At 45.6% G+C, this 22,026-nt stretch overlaps 1 protein-coding gene across 2 annotated transcripts in view; it reads right to left on the bottom strand.

Annotated features, from left to right (window-relative positions):
• CUNH10orf90 (chromosome unknown C10orf90 homolog) overlaps positions 1 to 22,026 on the bottom strand; it is a 239,439-nt gene that overhangs the window by 202,049 nt on the left and 15,364 nt on the right. For both annotated transcript variants that reach the window (XM_017537895.2, XM_017537896.2), the window contains exon 2: positions 13,703 to 13,775. In XM_017537895.2, the coding sequence (XP_017393384.1) occupies positions 13,703 to 13,775 (73 nt within the window). The remainder of the gene's footprint in view (positions 1 to 13,702; positions 13,776 to 22,026) is intronic.

Below are 22,026 nucleotides of genomic sequence, written 5' to 3'. Positions count from 1 at the left end.
AATCCTTTTCAACGCCCAGTGAATCGCTGGGTGTGGAGTCGGTCCCAGACAATATATGCTGCTGTTTTGTGGTAGAAGCATGGCAATAGGGACTCTAATTCTCTACACTCTCCACCCCAGAGACGCTGTTCTTTTCCATTAATCTTTAGATCTTTCCATCAAGAAGTAAGGTCTGTTTTTCCACCTCTAGAGTCAGAGTTGTGCCACTGTATTTGTTTTGCTTTGAACATGAACTTATGCACTTCCTTTGCTGCTCTTGTCCCCAGCCGTCACCTTGTGAACATTTTTAGATGAGCCTGAGTGAGCAGAGCCATCGCCCCAGCTGACAGCTCACTAACCCCCAACACACGAGTGGGTCTAGTGAGAGCAGAACACTACCACAACTGCTGACCTGCATACCTGAGAGCTGCAGAGATGCTTATTGTTCCCTAAGACAGTAAGTCTTGAAGATGCTTTGTTTATTGGCATTGTGGCAACAGATACCTGAATCCCATGGCTGTTCATACCCAAGCTCATGCCAGTTCCTCTGAGAAAATGGCACTTCTGGATCCACATGGCACCTGCTGCCTTCATCCAGACATGCCCCCTAACCCTGCCAACCATGTGATAAAACTGCCTGGAAGGGGGTGATGTCTGGGTTCTGCAGGCATTTTCCATCCTCCCTCCATCAGCTTCCCAAAGACCCATGAGGCAGGAATTTTTCTGATGGGCAAGAAATGACGTGGAAGGGGAAGCATAGGACATTCCAGGACCCCACAGTGTCTTGGAGGACGTCTGGCAGTAACTGCCTGACGTGGAGCAGCATACAAGAGCAGTGAGGTCACCAGCCCCTGCTGAAGCGCTGTGAAGCACAGGCCAGGACACAGGCCTGATACACCCTAGCGGGTGGGCTGAAGAACATGGCCAAGGTCAAGGACAAAGTTGGCCACTGCAGGGCTTCTGGCCCAGAAAGATTTGGGGCAGAGGCTCTGCGGCAAGCTGGGAGAAGAGTGGCCCCTCCTATGAGAGGAGGCTGCAGGAATGAAGAAGAAGGCAGGCACGGGACGGGCTGAGCATGAGGACAAACTGTGTGCGTCGCCAGCAAGTGGGGAGCTGCCCGACTTCCTGGGATGGCAGACTCAGAGTGAGCTCTCAGGTCACCTGACAGGTTGTCCTTCCCCTCTGTGGGACCCACCCCAATGCTCACTCTATTTCCCTCTCCCCAACCTCTCTGCTTCCCCCAACATATAGGAAACATAATGCTTCAGAAAAGAAAATAATTACATGGACACATTTGTAAGCATCTGTATCTTCTGGCAGCTGGGGAGGTTGATATCATGCACTGCTAATTTAAAAATTAACAATTAGAATTAGTGATTAGTCATCAGGGAAATTCTAATCAGAACTACAATGAGATATCACTTCGCACCTGTCAGGAAGGCTGTTATCGAAAAAGAACAAAAGATAAGTTTTGGTGAAGAAGCAGAGAAAGTGGAACATTTGCACAATGTTGGTGGGAACGTAGATGTTGCAGCCACTGTGGAAAACAATGTGGAATTTCCTTAAAAAATTAAAAATAAAATTACCGTATGATCCAGCAATCCTACTTCTAGGTATATATCCAAAAGGATTAAAATCAGATTCTCAAACAAGTATCTGTACTCCCATGTTGACTGTGGCACTATTCACAATATCCAAGACATGGAATTAACCTGAGCGTCCATCGATTGGTGGATGGAGAAAGAAAATGATGTGCATAGACACAATGCAATACGACTCAGTTTCTAAAAAGAAGCAAATCTTAATACAACATGAATGAACCTTGAGGACATTATGCTAAGTGAAAAAAGCCACACACAAGAGGTCCAATACTATATTACTCCACTGATATGAACTATCTAAAGTAGCAGAATTCATAGAATCAAAAAATGGTGGTTACCAGAGCTGGGAGGCAGGGAAACATGAAGACTTCCTAATCAATGAGCATAAAGTGTCAGTCCAGAAAGATGAATCAGCTCTAGAGATCTGCTGTACAACATTACACCTAGAGTTAACAATAATGTATTGTATACTTAAAAAAATCTACTAAGAGGGTAGATCTCATGTTAAGTATTCTTACCAAAATAATAAAAAAGAGATTGCAGGCCAGGCATGGTGGCTCACACCTGTAATCCCAGCACTTTGAGAGGCGGAGGTGGGTGAATCATGAGGTCAAGAGATCAAGACCATCTTGGCCAACATGGTAAAATCCTGTTTCTACTGAAAATATAAAAATTAGCTTGGCATGGTGGTGCACGCCTGTAGTCCCAGCTGCTCGGGAGGCAGAAGCAGGATAATCACTTGAACCCAGGAGACGGGGGTTGCAGTGAGCCGAGATTGCACCACTGCACTCCAGCCTGGACAACAGAGTGAGACTCCATCTCAAAAAAAAAAAAAAACAAAGAGATGACCATGAGTGTCCTGTGTGTATTACAGTTACTCCTCATAATAAAAACAATGCAAAGTAGGTACTATCATTTTCACTTACAAATTGTAAAACTGAGTCTCAGAAATTAAGTTGTCCACTGTCACAGCATGAACCGTGGAAGAGCTGGGATTTTCCAAAGCCTCCTGTTTCCACCCAGACACTGACTCTCAGGCTTGTCTCCTAAGCCAAGAACATTATCCTTTGACACAAATTTTACTCCATGTTCTGGGCACCCCAAGCTAAGAATCCACTTTCCCAAACCTCACCACAGAGTGCAGCTCTCTGGAAGGGAAGTCCTTGACCCCCCGTTGCCCATTTTCAAAGCTGCCCAAGAACAGGGCTCGGCCAACCCCGCCCCCCGCAGGCTGCCGGCTTCAGTGTTTAATCACTTCATAGATTGTTTCCTAAGTCTCATAAAAGGAACAAATCAAACTTAAGCACACACAAGGCGTTAGGGAACGCCACATTCAGAGATGAGTTTGTCGCTGGACTCCTGCCAGTGCTGGTATGAAGGATCTAAAAGAAACTATAACCTGAGGGTCATTGAAGTAAAGCTATTTAATACCAGGAAAGGTAGAAAACTCTAAAGCACAGTCCTTTTACAGGCTATTGCTTCTTCCCTTCTTCCAGTTAAACTCCAGAGCACAAGTCTACCACCTTTTCTCCATTCAAGGCATGGGAGCAGGGCGGCGGGGAGAAGAGAAGCCAGAAACCAGCCCTCCACCCTCAAAGAGCCCAAAATATCAGCTGTGGCTTAAAGGCACCAAGATAATCACATTCATGAGGGCCATAAAATAGACTGGGCTCAGGATTTAGGAACTGGAGTACAGATCGATAAAGAAGCTGGGCCCGTCTCTGGGTTAAAATGGATCACCATAGGGATAACCTGCTCCTTCCGCAGGGCTCCAGATTAACAAGGTGAAATCTCAATAGTCAATGGGAAAGCAATCAGTGTCACTCGAATGGTCTGCACTCCCCTCCCAGGCCTGCAGACAGTACTTTTCAAATCTCGCTGGGCACACTAGGGGATGGGTGTCTCTAACTGCCCAGGGGAGCGGGTCCGCCTGGCAGGGGTGCTCTCCACCCTCCTTCAGCCACAGCTCCTCTGCTTTAATCTGTCTTATAAACTGGTCTCCCATATGATTTTCTTTTCAGAAAGATTTCCATTTAAAAATATAAACTGCTTTGGGGAAACTTAGCCCTCTGTGATCTGTACTCACTCCAAATGGTCAAGGTAGTTTGAGAGACACAGACACTTCACAGCTGAATCTCTTGCGGTGTTATTCAGGAGCTCTCCCCTCAGCGCAGAGGTCAAACGGCAGCATTGTCAAATACCAGCCTAAAGGGAGAATGTTACGGGAGGTTTTATAATCATAAGGTCTCCTCAGGTGCCCAAGGTAGGCCTGTGACATGAAGCCTGGGCTCTTTCAAGAACAATGGCACCTTTGAACAGGAAGCCAGATTTTACCTGTCTTCTGCTCAAACACAGGAATACAATTTGCAGCAAGACGTGACATCCTCGTACCCCCTTGGAAGCTGGAAAGGGGTCACTGGCCCTAATTTTCTGTTTTTGATAACAGTGACCTCTCACACTTATTAAAGCTGTGTCTCAGCCAGGCGTGGCCCTTCCTGCCTACCGTATTTCACCAAGGGGACTTAAGGGCAAGTTATCAGCACGCAGCCACACACAGAGAGAAAGAGAGAGACCCACTGTTGAAAAAGAAGAGAGAAGCAAGCAGGTTAGGAGGAGTTAATTTGTTAAAAAAATGCTTTACGATAATGGTCTCATGGCCAACACTCTGACATTTTTACCAAGATATAAAATAAACCATGAAAAGTCATAGGTGTGTAATGAGAGGGCAGATGATTGTGTTTTGTTTGGCAGTTGTTCCACTCTGCCTGTCCTTGTCTCCTCTGGCTCTGCCACACTTCAGCTGCCAGATAAATAATCCTTTTCTGCTGGGAAGCTGGATATTAACATGACCGTTATATTAAATAACACAATAAGCTTCAAAAACACATTTAATTCCTTGTGTCGCTTTCAATTTGTTCATTGCATTTGTTTATATGCTTTTTCCCTTTTAGAAATTCTTTCCTTAGATAGCATCTGAGCAAAAGCCACTAAAAAAAAAAATAACACTTAAGCTCATAACCCAGTCTATTCTCTCCATGCCTTATTAACAATATTTCACCAAAACAAGCAGGATTCTGCACAGTGGGGACCACAAGAGTTTGGGAACATGCCTTCTCTGTGCAGCATTTTCCCAATAACCTATAGCCCTCGGAAGGAGCGTGTGACTTCCCGGGATTATTTGTAAATGTTATTTTTCTCTTGCTGGGGGCGCTCTTGATATACAACTAACAATTAATAAGGAAGTCGAAACAAATAAACCTCCTTCTTTAAAGGAGCCTAAAATCACACCAAAAATAATACATAAGCCCAACTTGGACGTACGCCCAAGTTAGGGTTCTTGCGCTGGGGCCAAGCAACACCAGGATGAGAGAGGCTGATGGAGCAGAGGAAGATGAGGACACTGATGCCAGGAGGAGGGCAGATCAATTCAGAGTGGGAGGGTAGAAAGCAGACACAATGGCACATGCACTCTGGTCATCTCAAAGTCCTGTTAATGTCTGCCTTAGAGCTGGGTCTGATTCCGTAGCCCCATGCCCACCCAGACGTCACCCTAGACTTAGCTCCTACCTCCCACCAGCCAGCCCATTCTCCCGCCTGGGGGTTATTGAGTGTTTGGGCATGGGCCTGAGACTGGCAAGCAAAATCAGACAAGCCCCTGCTCTTGTGGAGCTTATAGTTTAGATGCAGGAGCAAATATTCATCATATCCAAATCAACCTGAAAGCATGACTGCAATGGGTACAGCAGTGGAGAGAAAGGTAGACACCACCGCTTCGTCATGACATTGGGATGGCTTCCAGGGGACATAGCGGTAAGGGGCTAAGAGGTCAGGTGGATGAGGGTCATGGCTACTTAGCAGGATGGAATCCACCGGCATGGGCAAGGATCCCGAAGCAGGAGGCACATGGTGGCAGAGGGTGGGAGACAGAGGGAAGGAGATGGAGTGCAGGGTGCAAGGCCCAGGGCCTCCGGGCCTTTTGGACCACAATAAAAATGGTCCTTATTCCAAGAACAACTGGAAGGCATGGAAGGGTTTTAAGCTGTCGTGGTGTGACCTGAGCACACCATTCTGGCTGTGGGTGGAGAAGAGAATGAGGAAGCCACAGTTGGGCCATGGCGGGAGTCCAGGCCAGCACGGCAGCCGGCTGGAGAGAAGAGGCTGGGCCCCAGAGATTATGAGGAGGTGAAATCAGAGGGACTTGGTCATGGTTAGACACTGGAGTATGGGGAGGCAGGAAGACGCCAAGTTTCCGACGTTGCTGACATTGAACAGCCTCCTGAGTTCAGAGTGATCCCAGGCTCTAGAGTGGGGTTCACTGGGCCCCCCTGCCTCCCCAGGCCCAGTCTAGAACTCAGATTTCTGCGTTGCTCTGGGAAGTGAGTTCATTACTTGGATCTGATTCCTCTGCCTGATACCGGGACCTCAGGAGCTCCAGATGGGGCTGGTCATGACCCAAGGACGTGTATGGGACCTGGCCACCACCTCTTTCCACTGTAACCCCACCCTATGCTCTCAGGCACCCAAATGTGCCTCCTCTGAGGACTCTGTGTCCTCTTGCTGCACCTCTGACACTGCCTCTTGCCTGGCTGGTGTCCACACATGCCTCTCACCACGCCCCTACCCGCCAAGTCTCAACTTCCTGTCTTCCTGCTCCAGCAGGTGTGCTGGTCCCCAGGTCCCAGCTGGTCTCATTCTGCCCACTCCTTTACATCTTCTCTTTTCCCCTGCCAGGTCCTCCTGGTAAAAGGCCTAACATTGAAGTCCAGTAGGACGTGCACCTTGACATCTGGGGAAAATGATGAGGGCCTTGAATGGCCCACCACAGGCCCCCTCCCTCAGATAAGCTCCCGCAGCCAAACAGCCCTCGTGATCATGGGACCACAGGGACCCAGGGTCACCCGCTCTCTTTTTACTACAAAGCCTGCCTCCCACAGACCCAACATGTTCACACAGTTCCTGAGCATCGTCTTCATGTAGCCCTGCAAGATAGACAGAGACCTCCTCTCTTGAGCTGTGAGCATAAATGACTAATAAACAGCCGTCAACCTCAACAGTCCAGTGCTGGGTACCATATGCGGGCATCCCCATCATGCCAGAGCAGGAATCCCTCCCTCACCACCAGGGTGAAGAGGAGGCCACTGAAACAACCTTTAATGAAATAACTTTATGCTGAGTGACTCATAGACATGCAGCCATGACAGTACTTGGGTGAGCAAATATCACACCTTTATTTCTCAAAACTCCAGCAAACTCCAAAAGACCCTGAGTGGTGATTTTCAAGGGATGCTCATGACAACTTCTTGGGCTCCACACCTGTAGGCTCTGAGGCTACAGGCCTGGGTGAGACCTGGAGACCTAGTTCTGTTCTAGGCTGGATTCGTGATTCAGATGCAACCCTTCAGTTAAGAGCTGCTGCCAATGCAAATCCATTTTTTCTGCTCTGTGGTTTCAGGAAAATCCTGTCTCCATGGCGCATGGTGTGGGGTTGCTGCTCAGCCATCATGCTCATGCCTCTTAATGATATTTCCCCAGGAGGTGCTCCTTCCCAGCCAAAACAAAACCCAGTGCCAGACGCCTGTCTCTCAGATCTGGCCCTTTTATTCAGATCAGGACACCAATGCCCAAAAGTGTCCACCCTGACACCCACGGCGAGGTGGAAGGGCTCAGACACTTCAGAGGGGAACTCATTGAAATCATGGGTAGGTCTCCTCATTCCACTCTTCTGAGAATGAGACATGGGGCCTCCTGGACCATCCCCCACATGTCCACCCCAATGTCTGATTTCCTCACATCTGGATGAAGTCCTGTTACCAACTGCCTTGGTGCACAAGACGCAGTAACTGAGCATCCGTGCCTTTGAGAGGAAGCTATAAAATCTGGTTGATGCGTTTCTGTCTGACACAAAGCTACACAGACTGGGAAATCTGCAGTTGAGCTCTTTTCATAGTATAGTATTTCACTAATTATTTTTAAATATGATGATGTTACCAGGTGATAGGCAAAGGGAAAATTAGAGGCAGAAACTCATACGGGGGGAAAGAGTTGCTTATGGCACTATTTATGGGTGATTGCAGCAAAACTGGGGGTCAGGGCCCAGTGGGCCACGAAGCAGAGTCTAGGCTGGCACAGGAGCACCATGGGTCTTTGTGAGAGGGCACACAGGTGTCACGTAGCCCCAGTGGCAAGGGTCGGTTGGTCTATTTTCTTTCTAATAGCATCCGACCCAAGCAGGCACAATAGACCCAAGTGCATCTCCTGATGTCCTCCCCAGGAATCAGAAGTAAATGCGTTTCATTCTCCAGTGATCAGAAAAGCGATGCTGCCTTTTCCCACCGCCGCTGTGCACGGCAGGGTGGGTGCTAGGCAGAGTAAACACCAAGCAGACCCCATCGGAGCCGCTTCTCGGGGAGCCTCTGTCCCTCTCGACAAGGGAAGCTGAGGAGCAGGTCAGGAACCTGCTGCTCAAAGCACTCGAAAAAATCTCGAGGAGCAGAGAGGCAGATGTTTTCCCCATGGGTTCTCAGCCACTGTCACTCGCTGATGCCCTCCCTGCTCTGCCAGCTTGCCTGGGAGGGTAAAGTGAGAGCCCCTGAAGGAGAAATGGCTCCAATAACTCCTTCATGCAAATGATGCCATACCATCTATTGAACCACTTCTCCCGCTGACCTTGAACTTGGAAACATAGAGATGAGGAAAATAAGGTCCCTACCCTCAGAGCCAGCGGTCCTGGAGGGAAAAACGATGAGTCCTGTGAAAGGTCATGTGAAAGGATTGTGGTTATGCAATTGACAAAATGCCCTGGAGAGATGGGGGTGGGATGGGCAGGTTGAATCAAGCTTCAGTCAAAAGGAAGGGCTTTAGCAACAGGAACATATAGAAGGGTTTTCAGACAGAGTCGTCTCTGCGCAAGGAGAGGGATAGGCAAGAGCTGGGTGCAAGGCGCTTATAAGGCCATGGACTTGGAGAAAAACCCAGAAGCATAAACCAGACTCTCGGGGGAAAGGCACTGAATGCTCTGCCAAGGAGCTTATGTTTTGACCTCTGGGGACTGATGTGATTTCTGACCAGAGAAGTTGCATTGATTGGAGATACTCATAAATTGTTGAATACATGGATTCTCCCACAGGCAGGGAGGAATCTGTGAGCAGGAGGCAGATGGAGTGAGATACAATCAAACAGTTGCTGTATCAAAAAATAATCCACACACTGAAACTCCAACAGTTAGAGCCTTCCTAAGAGCCAGGTTTTTCAGGAAGGCAAACAGATAAATGTGGTGGCCCTTCTACACCTCGTTCACAGAGAAACTGCATTTACAAATGGCTTCTTCTGGAAGAGAAAATAAATAGAATTCACACCAGGTTCTGGGATGATTTTAAGTGATCCTAGAACAACCCTTCCTTGAATCATGATGAAGGGTAGGGGGTTTATTGGGGTAACTAATGGTTTAATTCAGTGCTGATGAAATAGAAACTATTGTTATGAAGGAAGCAAATCACTGCTTTTGTAAAATCTGGAATTAAAGAACAATCATCCTCAAGCTTTAAGTGAAATGTGATTACTTTATCCCACCCATCAATCAAAGTGTAAAACTGCCCGTTGTGAAGGCCAGGTTAAATTGATCAGGAGGGAGAAAATTCCATTCGCACCCCCACACACACCTTTTTCCCTAAACCAACTGAATTAGTAATTAAAAGTTCCAAGTGACCTTCATCAGTTCCCTCTCTATTTACATTTCCCAGAAATGACTTCTCCAGAAATGGCTGAACCAGACACCTGACTTCCAGTCATCCTTAATCCATAGACCACGCAGTCTCATCTACAGACAGGTAGCACAGTGATGGGGAAATGTTACAAAATCTTTTTGTAACATGCAGAATGGGGATTTGAAGGGACTTTCTACCTCTCTCTGATTTTAAAAGCAGATGTGAGTTTGGACAGAATAGTCACCCTTCCTACAATTATTTTTCTCCTCTCGGGTTCAGATCCTATTAATCATAGTAAACTAACCTTTTACACAGGCCAACAGATTTCAAAGGCCTTGCCAGGAGGACAATTTAACTATAAGAAATCAACTCCCCCCTTCCCAGTCCTGGAATTTCCAGTGACTGAGGAGGTGAATAGCTTCATTGTGAAAATGAAGGATGCAAAAATGAAAATTCAGAGACGACATTCAATTCCGATTTCCTGCTTGGGCTCTATGCACCCTGTTTGGAACAAATACCCCACTGATGGAGCTGCTGCTGGAGGCTACCATCCACACTGCTGAAGTTTAGGGCAGCTTCATAAAGATCACAGAATCCAAAAGCTTCCTTGTCTAAGAGCAAACCAAGAAATGAGGAAGTGGAGGGACTGTTCCAAAGATGAAATGCTAACTGATGGCAAAGTCAACATTGGCACTACGTACTTCAATTTAAAATACAAAACCCTGATGTCCACTCTGTGGTTTTCAGTCCAGTGCTCCTCTTCCCACCCCACACACGTGGTTCCTCCTGATTTTGCAGCCTCATCCTCTTCCCAATATGTGGTGGTACATACCTTCTCTACCACTGCAATCTCAGCCATTCTCATGGATTCTCTTACCACCCACGTGTACACCATGATGATATCAAGATCTGTGACCTTGACCTGTCTCCTGATCTCTACGCCACACTGCCAGCTGCTTCCTGGGCATCTGGAGCAGATGAGGTCACATTGACCTCTCACACGCAGTTTCCAAACACTACAAACTCAGGATTCTCCCATCAGCAACCCCTAACCCCATAAGCCTCCTGGATTCTGAGTTCCCTTCCTTATGAATGACAACACTATCTGTCCAAAAACAGCTTTAGCTTTTCCCTTACCCCAACAGCATGTAAATAATTTGACTAATTTCCAGTGCTCCAAAAGCTGTAGCAACTGCACTGCCCCAGACGAACACACGTTACCTGCCACCTGGAATATCGCACCAGGTGTGTCTTCTAGTACTTAGATCAGAGAGTGTATTCCAGCAACTTAAAAATCTTCCATTGTTCCTCTTTGCCTACTTAATAAATACAGATTAAAAATAAGTAAGAAGGCTTATTTATTTTGGCTTAACGCCATCTAAAGGCTTTCTAGCAATTCCTGCTGTGTGAGCATGTCACAGGCTACCTTGACACAGAGTGAGTCCCCTGTCCCTGGAGTTTACTATGTGGCCCGCCCACTCAGCAGCAGCTCCCCCATTCCTGCATGGGTCTGATGAAGAGGGGTTTAAAACACTGAACATCTCAAAGAAGCTGGCTAGTACCTCTGTGGCCCCTTCCAAGCTGGAGATTCTATGGGTCTACTTACGCCTTTTATATGCCTGGCCCATGGAGTCCTACAACATTGGCCCACCAGCCCATCACCCACAGGATTAGGTCTCTGGAAGTTGTGCATCTACCACCTGACCTTGCCTCCTGACTGATGATCAGATCGGGATGGTGCCTGACCCCGCAGTTCTATGGGACGGTTCACACATTCTTGCTGCCAAGACCCGCGCAGCTCCCTTGGTTCCTTTCTTTCTGCAGTCCAGTGCCTCACCCCTATGAGGTTCACTGGCTTCCTTATAACAGTTTCCCTTTGTCTACAACAGTGGGTTTCTGGTCCTTGCAACCTAGAGTTTGACCTAAAACTCTGTTCTCTGGGTTTCCCAAAGCCATTGAGAGGGCTAAGAAAGACTCCATCCTTGTCCCAGGCCCTTCTGAAGAGCCAGGAAACGAAACAAGGCCTCCAGACCTGAGCTAAACTCCCTGTGCTTTCCTGAGGGAGAAAGGCTGGCCATGGAGAGCCCAGAGGGCACGGGTGGCTGCTTAGCCCTTCTTTTGTAGAAAAGGTGCAACTCGACCCCCTGCTTGGCCAAACCTGAGCCACGCTCCTCTGGGCCCTCTTCTTGACAGGCCTTACCTTTGGCCTGTTAAGCCCACTTTTAGGATTACTGAGAATCCTTCTGAGTCCAGGATTAGTGAGAATCCTGCTAAGCCAGTTTAGGTAGAATACCCCCACCCTTGATCACTAATCACATTCATCTTCCCCCACCTTAGACACTAAGTTCCTTCCTCTTTGTAATTTTCCATCAGCTGAGCTCCTCGCTGCCTATTGGCTGTAAACCTCCAGCTGCCCTTGCTGTATCCAGAGCTGAGCCTAGTCCTGTGCTAAAGGCTCTCTCCTTTGCTGCAGAACTCCAGTAAAATCTGTCTTGCCATTTTAAGCAAGTGTCCAGTGCAATTTCTCTTAAACAGATGGAAACCACCTTGTAGGAAGACCCAGAGAACATGGGAGGGTGCCTTGGAGAATCAGCCCTGCCGGGAAGCATGAAACCCATTTAGGTCTGACTCCTTGCCTTCTGCTAGAATACTCAAGGTTTAGGACTCCCTTTAACTGTTCTTCCATAATCAGCACTTTGACAATATTGGCAGACTAAAAAACAAACAAACAAACAAAAACACACCAAGAGCTCTGTCCTTCTCCCGACCCAGGGCTGCTTGAGCAACTTCTCTGCAGCCTGCACCATTAACCTCCAGCCTCGGGCCAGCATGGGCTTGGTTCCTAAGTCATTAAAGCTCTCAGCCCCTCTCCAGTAGGCATCCACTGCGGAAATGCCCTGTCCTAAGATAAGGAGGACCAAGTTGTCCACATTTAAGTCACCAGCTCTCATTGTTCTCATGGCCACCTCTGAGTGTTCTGAGGAAAACACGGCACTCTTCTCAATGTCCCCAAACTCCCTGTGGGATATAAGTGGCCAGTCATGTTTCCTGAGTCTGCCTTTGCCGTACAGACCATGAGAAGTGTCTGCAAATGGATTCATGTTCTCACTACAGGCAACTTCTGGGCTAAGTTTTCAGAGTTCAAACGAAATATCTGCCACTACTAAAAAGCTGGATGTCAGGTGGGGTGGCTCACGTCAGCAATCCCGGCACTTTGGGAGGCTGAGGCAAGCAGATTGCTTGATGCCAAGAATTTGACACCAGCCTGGGAAACATGGCAAGATCATGTTTCTAAAAAAAAAAAAAATAGCTGGGCATGGTGGTGCATGCCTGTAGCTCTAGTTACTTGAGAGGCTGAAGTGGGAGGACTGCTTAAGCCCAGGAGGTCAAAGCTGAGCTGAGTCATGATAGCACCACTGTGCTCCAGCCTGGGTGACAGAGCAAGACCCTGTCTAAAAAAAAAAGAAGAAGAAGCTGTAAACCATCCTTTGGGGTTTCCAGAAAGGATTAAATATGAAAGCTTGTTTCAAGTAATGTTTTTGTCTTGCATTAACTGTGTCAGTTATGGAAAGGAATTCAGGTCCCTGATATTTTTGATATAGGCAGGTGGTAAGAGAAGATATAAATGTGGCTATGTGTGTGTACACATGTACATACATGCATATATATCCACACACACACACACACAAACACACACATATACACATGCACTTTTCATCTACAGTGGCTCATCTGCAACATTTATAAATTAAAATTGAGGATTAAAAATAAAATTGTGACATTAAAGCATTCTTTTAGAATTGAATGTTGCTAGTCTCTAAATTGAAATAGTCTATTCACCCAGTAGTCTTATTACAGTTCCATCAGAACATTGGACTAAATCCGGAGGCTTTCTCTCACCAAGGCTGGGGGAGGGGAGCTGGTCTTCACATCATTTATGTTAACAAACTTAATAAAAGTTACGAACTATAACCGTCTCACCAGTGTTTTTACAGTTTAGTGGCTAAGCTTTATAAAATGATTTATAAAAATGATTTATGAATGCACATATCCTGCCTATATTTAAATTGCATCCACTTTGTTCTGAGAATAATTGTGTTTGTCCCATTACTCATCCCGGACGGAGCCTTCTGCATGCTGGCCTGACCCACATGCTCCACGCTCTGCAGGAAGCTCAGGTTCCAAGGGTGCCCCTGAAGCAACCACTGTGCCTGGGGCATCCTTTAGCCTCACGGCCTGGCTGTTTAGAAATTCAAATTAGCTTCAAATCTGGTCGGAGCCAGTGAGCTATCATCTCACGTTTGGGGGAAAACTAGGCTCAAAACTACATTCCATTATTAATAAAAATAAAAGAGAGGAGAGAGAGAATAAATAAAGTCTTGAAAGGGAACACTGCCTGGGCAGAGCCCAGTCCTTTACCTGCGTTCGAAAGACTTTCATTTCTTTCCCAGGCAGAATGATCTTTGGGGGATGAGAAGAGTCGACTGTGGATCTAGAAAATAAACAGAAACATTTCCCAATTTCATATTTTGATTTGCCAGATATATAATCTTTAATAATGAACGTTATTATTATTTTTTTAATCAGGAACATCCTGGAATTTCTCCATTCTCCCAGGAAACAGCTACAGATTGTAATGAGGACTTGCTTCCATTTTCTTCTCGGTTACCTCTACCAATAAATGAAAGGTAGGTTTTTGAGGATTTCGAAATGCATAGAAAGGGAGAAAGGGAGGGAGGGAGGAAGGAAAAATACAAAAATTCAGCCAACATTGATTTTGCTGGGGATTTTGTTAGCAGGTAAAGGAATTGCATCTAATATTTTTCATCTAGCCTATCACGGTGCTGAATGGGTGCTGGCTGGGCTGAAGCTGGACGTTCAGTAAATACTGGTAAATTGATTAACTATGAACCATCCCATTTCAAGAAATTCCCATTAGGACCCAATGAAAATAAGCAGAATGTCTAGGAAACTATTCTGTTGTCTGCGGGTATGATTGTATTGCTGACTTTTTCTGCCAAAAGGTAAAGGTTTTTTTGTAATTTTATTCTCAAAGCAGTTTGCAGTGGGTGAGACTTTGGGCTCTGATTTCTAGCTGTAATGAGACTCCAGAGCATCTCATTCCATACTGGGTTTGCCCTATCCCCAAAATCCCTTGGAGAATCCTGTGACCTCACCCCAATGCTGAAGAGCAACAGTCCTGATGGTTCTGTCATCATCCTGGCATACCTGAAGGGGCAACTCATTCACGGGGCACAAGCTGGGCTCTGATTGTGAACCTCAGTTCATGTCCCAGTCCCGAAGCTGAGTTAAACTTTTTGGTGTTCAGCTCCCACGATCGGCCCCTTCTCATCTCAGCATTTGGGCAACCATTTCTGGGGTTGCAGAGGGGAATCTGTAGTCAAGCAATTCTTCAGTCCCCAGGAGAAGTCTGGCCTCCCCGCAACCCCATAGTGGAAGAGAAAGCATGGGGTGGGACATGGATGTACATTCTCACTACAGGCAATTTCTGGGCTAAGTTTTCTGCTGCTGTTTTTAGAAGGGCTTATAGGAGTTATTTACTACCATCTCTGCCTCTTCCTGAGCTTCCCAACCATGGCCTGACTCAGCCACCACCTATTAGCTGTGTGATTATTAATTCTAATAAGTGCTGAAAATTATTGAGGCTTCACATATACTGGTTATATATGCTCAGTGCTTTACATACCTCCTCTCATTGAATTCTCCCAACTCTCAGAAAGGTATGCTTCTTTTAGCCCCACTGTGGAAGCTCAGAAAGCTAAGGCCTTAGTAACAGGCCAAGGTCACCCAGCTGGATGTGATGGAGCCAGGAATCAGATCGGGCAAGTTCGACCCAACACGCTAGCTTTTAGCCAATGTGTTCCAAATGCTGTTGTTGTTATTGAGTGCTATGGTCTAAATGTGTCCCCCAAAATTCAGGTGTTGGAAATTTCATCCCCAAAGCAACAGTGTTGAGGATGAAACCTAGCGGCAGGTGTTTAAGCCATCCAGGCTCTGGCTCATGAATGAATTAATGCTGCTGTTTTTAAAAGGGCTTATAGGGGTGGGCTTGCTCTCTTCTGCTTCTCTGCCATGTAAGGGCACAGCAAGAAGGCTCTTACCAGATGCAAGTACCTTCATCTTGGACTGCCCAGCCTCTAGAATTGCGAGAAGTAAATTTCTGTTCTTTATAAATTACAGTTTCAGATGGTCTGCTGTAGCAGCGTAAAGAAGACTAAGACACTAAGTATCATTATTTGGCTATTTGACTATATCCAGCATTACGTATGTAGCCATTACACTTCTATATATCCTTTTCTCAGGCTTAGCATAGATGCATCATGGGAAATACCGGATAATGCATAAACATTTTCAGGGAAGGAAATAAAACTGCTGCCACACTGTATGTGGGTCTGGAAAATCATTTAAATCTTAAGTCTGTTACAAGCAGCAAGTTATCTCTCCACCGCTTCCCACCAATCAGGTAGTTCTGGAAGCTGTCTTGGAGGTGGAGGGATGCAGGGAGAAACTGGCATAGTGGAAATTGTAAGCTTTTTCTCTCCTGGGTTGCTTTCTTGTGTGGTTCTTTTAAGAAAGACTGTTATGCATATTTTTTAATGTAACTCTATCAAGGCTAGCAAGTTAATTAACCTGGGATATGACAACACAGAATTAATTTTCACTTGGCAAGCTCCTGATGCACCACGCAATCGTTAGTCAAGAGCTCCAGCCTTGCCATGAAGTAACAAACACTGAAGTGCTTTGGTTTGGATCACAGATGATCTTTCTCTCTCTCTCTCTCTCTCTCTCTCTCGGGACCCAGCAATTCACAGTAAATGGCAAATTGACTAAGATCCACAGGCTTCTGCAAATGCCTGGCTTCTCCAAAGCCTAGAACCATGTTCCACAGGCTAAGGGCACTATTGATTCAAGAATTTTCAACGATGGGGTGATTCAGGAACTTCTTTCATCAACCGGACTCCAGGTCTTAGTTCAATCACAACATCCTGGAAAGACTTGGTGTGGACTCTATTTTCTGCTGCTTTCTCACTGTAATCCTTTCGTGCAGAAGAGCAACACTTCCCATTGCCATTACGGTAAAGAATGAAGAGGGCCCTGGTGGTGCCCCTGCTTATCTCTGTGGTATCACTCACTGGGCATCGCTCTCCTGCCACACACTCTGTGAGCTCTCCTCATCCCCTCGACCAGGTACACGCTCACCCACCACAGGACCCTTGCATGCATTGTCCTATTTGCAAAACACGTCTCCCTGGTCCTTCTGGAGCTCGGCTCACGTGACCTGCCCACATGAGTGTCTGTCCTGACATCACCTTCAAACCAAGGTCAGGTTTCTGATTTATAAGCTCCTGCAGAAGCATTCATTTTCCTTCAGAGCACTTGCCTCGGTTTGTAAATAAACATTGATGCATGTGAATCTTCAACTGATGTCTGCATCTTCCCTCCACCATAACCCCTATGAGAAGAGAGTTGTTGGCCTTGCTTGCTAGTGGATTCCTCCTCATGCAACCAGGTCTGCCTCCCCCTGAGTCCCAGAGGTTGCTGGGAGCAGGACCTGAACATCTCTGGTGTCCAGCACTGTGGTGGGTGGGTGGTAATGAGAAACATGGTGGATGTTTGCAGAATAAAGGAAAGGAGAAAAGATGGAAGGAAGGAAACAGTAAGGGAAAAGGTAGAGAGGGAGCTCCGAGGGAGTGGGGGCATAGGGGAGGAGGAAAACAGGAGAGGGGAGAAGAGAGGGAGGGAAAGGGCAGAGTTCCTGATCAAGGTTAGGAGTTAACAGGAGACACCGGCCTCTGGCCTGCGATACCTGGGATTTATGTGGCATTCTTTCTACACATGGATATATTTTCCCCAATAAACAAAAGGTTGACTTCAATTTTTACTATTTACTTCTCTGAGGGAGAGCCTGATCAGCCTTCGCTATTTTGTGAGTGATCATTAAGTGACTCCTAACTCAGTCCTTTAAAGTCTCCCTTAAATCTCTGAAGCCATTAGGGTGTTATTTAGTGAATGGAAACAGTGATTGACCAAAACCACACAACGGGAAAAAGATTTCAGAACCATTTCCACCTCCGTTCCTAGTGACTCATGGACCTGATTTAAGCTTGGGGTCACATGAGTAGCTATCAGTGTGTGAGGACAATTAATCCTCACAGGATCTTCTAACAACCCTGTGACAGAGGCATGATCATTATCATTTCCACTTCACAGTCTGGAAAGTGAGGCAGAGAGGGTAAGTAACTTGCCCCAAGTCACACAACCCTAGTAAGTGAATGAAGGACCCCACATTGGAACGCATGCCATTAGAATCAGTCCCAAGGAACAGAAAACTATGATTAGGATCAAGTACCATAAGAAAATGAGGACCATCTTCGATAGAGTGGAATGCCCCAGTTTGCAAAGCTCTGATATTCACATGACTTCATTTTGATTCTCCAAGGTCCCCAAAAGGTGGTGGCTAGGACACATAGATTTTTAAAATATATAAATAACAAAACTAAGGCCCAGAGAGGATAAGAAACCTAAGTGCCCAAGAACAAGGAAATGGTGGCTCTGTCACCTACACCAGCCCTCCTGATCCTGGAGGATCCAGGATCCTCCAGCCCTCCTGATCCAGCTTTCCTTTCACCCCACCACACCACCTGCCACTTCACAGGCACAATCCTGCCAGGCCCACCCTGCAGAAATTCTGTGGTCAAGCCTGGTACCTGCTAAGACAATAGTAACATCAACATCACATTGATCCATGAATTCCATCTGCAGCCAGAGGCAGTGCTCCCGTGAGCTTTGACTAAACATTATAGGTGTAATAATAGTAGAACCTTCCGTGTATGTAAGACTAAATGCTTTACAAAGCAACTCCTACATGCTCTCACTTGTCCTCCCAAATCCTGCCATCATAGCTGAGCTCAAATAAGCAAATATTGTACAGTATTTATTGTTTCCTGACTCTCCCTTTAAGATATCTGAGTACTCACCATGGATCCATAGACCCTAATCTGCAATGCTAACATGCATAAAGCTCTGTAGTCCAAGAGTTTTTCTCCCTGGGTTTGTAGCAAGCTATTCTGATAGCAAAACCTTACCTGTGCTAACCTAAGGCTATTTATGATATTAATTTATTCCACTGACTATGAATATTTATACATTTTATTAATTAGATCTTAATTACAGAGTTCTATCTCAGATCCTGATGGAGTTGTTGTACAATATTATCTTTTTAAACTCCAAAAAAATTATTGCTGAATCACATCTGGTTCCAAGAATTTGGGATGGAGGACTGTCAATCAGTATTGTGGACATTTGATGAATCCTCATCACCAGCTTCTGAGTTAGGGTTTTCCATATACCCCCTCATCCAGTCCTAATTTATTTCAACCCCCATACAGCAGACATTCTCCTGCGTTTAATAAATAAGGACACTGAGGTATGGAGAGAGTAGGTAATTTGCTCTAGATCACTGAGCTACCAAATGCCAGAGCCATGATTCAGCCTCATTTAACTGCTGCACCAAGTGCTTAGGTCATCCCCTCTCCAACTAGAATGCAATGTATGTGTGTGCGTGTGTGTGTGTGCCTGTGTCTGTATGTAGGGATGGTTGGGGTAGGTAGAGATGGCTCCTGAGCTGTGTAAAGCACTGAGCAAGCAAAACAGGGACAGAAACTTTATACACAGCAGGAAAGAGGAGAGGAGAGAAAACAGCTGAGAATTTCCCAGGGTCTATGCAGAACCCTGCTGCCAGTATCTTCCCCCACTCACTAACTTTGCCTCTCTGGACACGTGCATGATTTGCAGAGAAAACAGAGGAGACATCCCAAGTCTACCTGGATCCCAAGGAGACAAAGACCAAAGGTGGATTTTTGGCTGCATCTTCTCTTTGAGATAAAGATAGACATTATTGGAGTCCAAAGGAAAGAGGGCTGTCTCTTTTCAGCATCTGAATGTCTCCTCCAAGGGATGCAGGAGGTTCTGCTAGAGGGCAGACAGCATGTGCGATGGATCATTCTAGGTTGGACTGCTGATTGGTTGGTGAGCACAGACTCTCCTGGGGTTGATATGATAGATATGCGCTCTCTACTGCTAATCTAGATGCAAGATTGATCTCTACCAGCGTTGCATGTTTTTATTCAATCTTCTGAACTCTTCTGCAACAATAATTAATGTCAGATCAGTTTATGGATCAACAGTGTATTTTCTGGTTAATGCAACCCTGGACCTATAATAACTCAAAACTGAGATTTATCGCCCTTCCATAATTCCCTCTTCATGCTTCATCTCTTCATGTTTACATCTGGTTTAACTTTTTCTAATCTAAAATAAATCAGCATGAAAAGCATTAGATTTTTCATTTAGATTCTCAATTGCCTTTTATTACTGAGATAATATCCCTTATCTGATTGCAAATGGTAGGATTGTTTCCTTGTTAGGATCTGAATGAGGACGTTGCAGTTCAATCTATCTGTCTCTCCTTGTTTCTCCTTCACTTTTGTTTTCAAGGGTGGTAGCTGGTGGAGTTCTGATTTGAAAATGAGATGAATCAGGATGTAAAGAGGATACATTATTCCTACCAATTCTGCTCCTGGAGGCACATGGAGGAAGACAGCCTCCCTGGCTGTCTAATGAGATGTAGTCTGCAGAGCATTCACTCTTCATTTTCCCACCAGGTGACTTCAGCTCCCTGTCTGTTTGCAGGTATAAGTGAGAGCAGCAAGGACGCAGCACTTGGCTGGAGATTTCCATGCAAACATCAGCCATAAGGGGAGAATGACTCCAAAATATAGGCATGTAAATTATCCAGTTACAAAGTCAAATTCAGCTGAGCTATTTTGTATATGAAAGAGGTAGATTTCCCTCGATGCCTTAAGCGTTTCTTTCAGCATATTCTACTATGTTTCTTGTTATTTGTAACATTTTCTCCTTACAGGTATACCTCGGAGATATTGGGGGTTCTGGTGCAGACCACCACAATAAAGTAAATGTCACAATAAAGCAAACCACATGAACTTTTGGCTTCCCAGGACACAGAAATGCTGTTTACATTTATATTGTAAACAATATATTTATGTTGTATTCTATTAAGTGTGTTTTATGCCAAAAAGACAATATACATACCTTAATTTAAAAATCCTTATTGCTAAAAAAATGCTAATGATCATCTGAGCCTACAGCAAGTTGCCATCTTTTGGCTGGTGGAGGGTCTTGCTTGGTGTTGACAGCGGCCAGCTGATGAGGGTGGTGGTTGCTGAAGATGGGAGTGGCTGTAGAGATTCCTTAAAATAAGACAACAATGAAGTTTGCTACATCAGTTAACTCTTCCTTTCACAAAACAGTTCTCTGGAGCGCGTGATGCTGTTTGGTAGCATTTCTCCGCAGTACAACTTCTTTCAACTTTGGAGGCAATGCCCTCAAACCTCGCCACTGCTTTATCCACTAGTTTATAGAATATTCTAACTCCTTTGTTGTCATTTCCACAATGTTCACAGCATCTTCACCAGGAGTAGCTCCACCTCAAGAAACAATTTGTTCCCCTTCGTTAGAAGTGACTTCTCATCCATTCAAGTTTTATCACGAGATGATAGCAACTCAGTCGCGTCTTCAGGCTCCACTTCTAATTCGAGCTCTCTTGCGATTTCTATAACATCTTCAGTTACTTCCTCCGGTGACGTCTCGAACCCCTCGAAGTCATCCATGAGGGTTGGAATCAACTTCTTCCAAACTCCTGTTAATGTGCTATTTTGACCTCCTTTCATGGATCATGAATGTTCCTAATGGCATCTAGAATGGTGAATCCTTTCCGGAAAGTTATCAATTTGCTTTGCTCAGATTTATCAGCAGAATCTCTCTCTGTGGCAGCTATAGCCTTAGGAAATGTATTTCTGAAATAATAAGGCTCGACTGTTGAAATTACTTCTTGATCTATGCGCTGCAAAATGGATATTGTGTTAGGCATGAAAACAACATTACTCTTCTTGTACATTTCCATCATAGCTCTTGGGTGACCAGGTTCATTGTCAATAAGCAGTCATATTTTGAAGGAAATCTTTTTTTTTTTCTAAGCAGCGGGTCTTAACAGTGGGCTTAAAATCGTCAATAGACCGTGCTGCAAATACATACGCTGTGAGCCAGGCTTTGTTGTTCCCTTTACAGAGCACAGGGTAGATTTAGCTTTATTCTTAGGGGTCCCAGCATTTTCAGAACAGGAAGTGAGCAGTGGCTTCAGCTTAAGTCACCAGCTTCATTATCCCTAACAAGAGAGCCAGCCTGTCCTGTGAAGCCAGGTACTGACCTTACCTCCTAACTATGACAGTCCTAGATGGCATCGTCTTCTAAGAGAAGGCCGTTTCGTCTCCACTGAAAATCCGTTGTTTAGTTTAGCCACCTTCATCAGTTATTTTCTGGATAACTTGCAGCAGCTTCTACATCAGCGCTTCCTGCTTCCCCTCGCACTTTGATATTATAGAGACAGCTTATTTCTTTAAACCTCATGAACTAGCCTCTGCTAGCTTCAAACTTTTTTTCCTGCGGCTTCCTCACCTCTCTCAGCCTTCATAGAATTACGACTGGATTAGGCTTTGGCTTAAGGGAATGTTGTGGCTGGTTTGATCTTCTATCTTGACCACTCAAACTTTCTCCACATCAGCAATAAGGCTGTTCTACTTTCTTATCATTTGTGTGTTCACTGGAGTAGCACTTTTAATTTCCTTCAAGATTTTTTCCTTTGC

Source organism: Cebus imitator, unplaced genomic scaffold (assembly GCF_001604975.1).
Source record: "Cebus imitator isolate Cc_AM_T3 unplaced genomic scaffold, Cebus_imitator-1.0 Scaffold107, whole genome shotgun sequence".
Classification (NCBI taxonomy): domain Eukaryota; kingdom Metazoa; phylum Chordata; class Mammalia; order Primates; family Cebidae; genus Cebus; species Cebus imitator.
The sequence above is the reverse complement of the archived record's forward strand: the minus strand, read 5'-3'. Positions and strand labels throughout refer to the sequence as shown.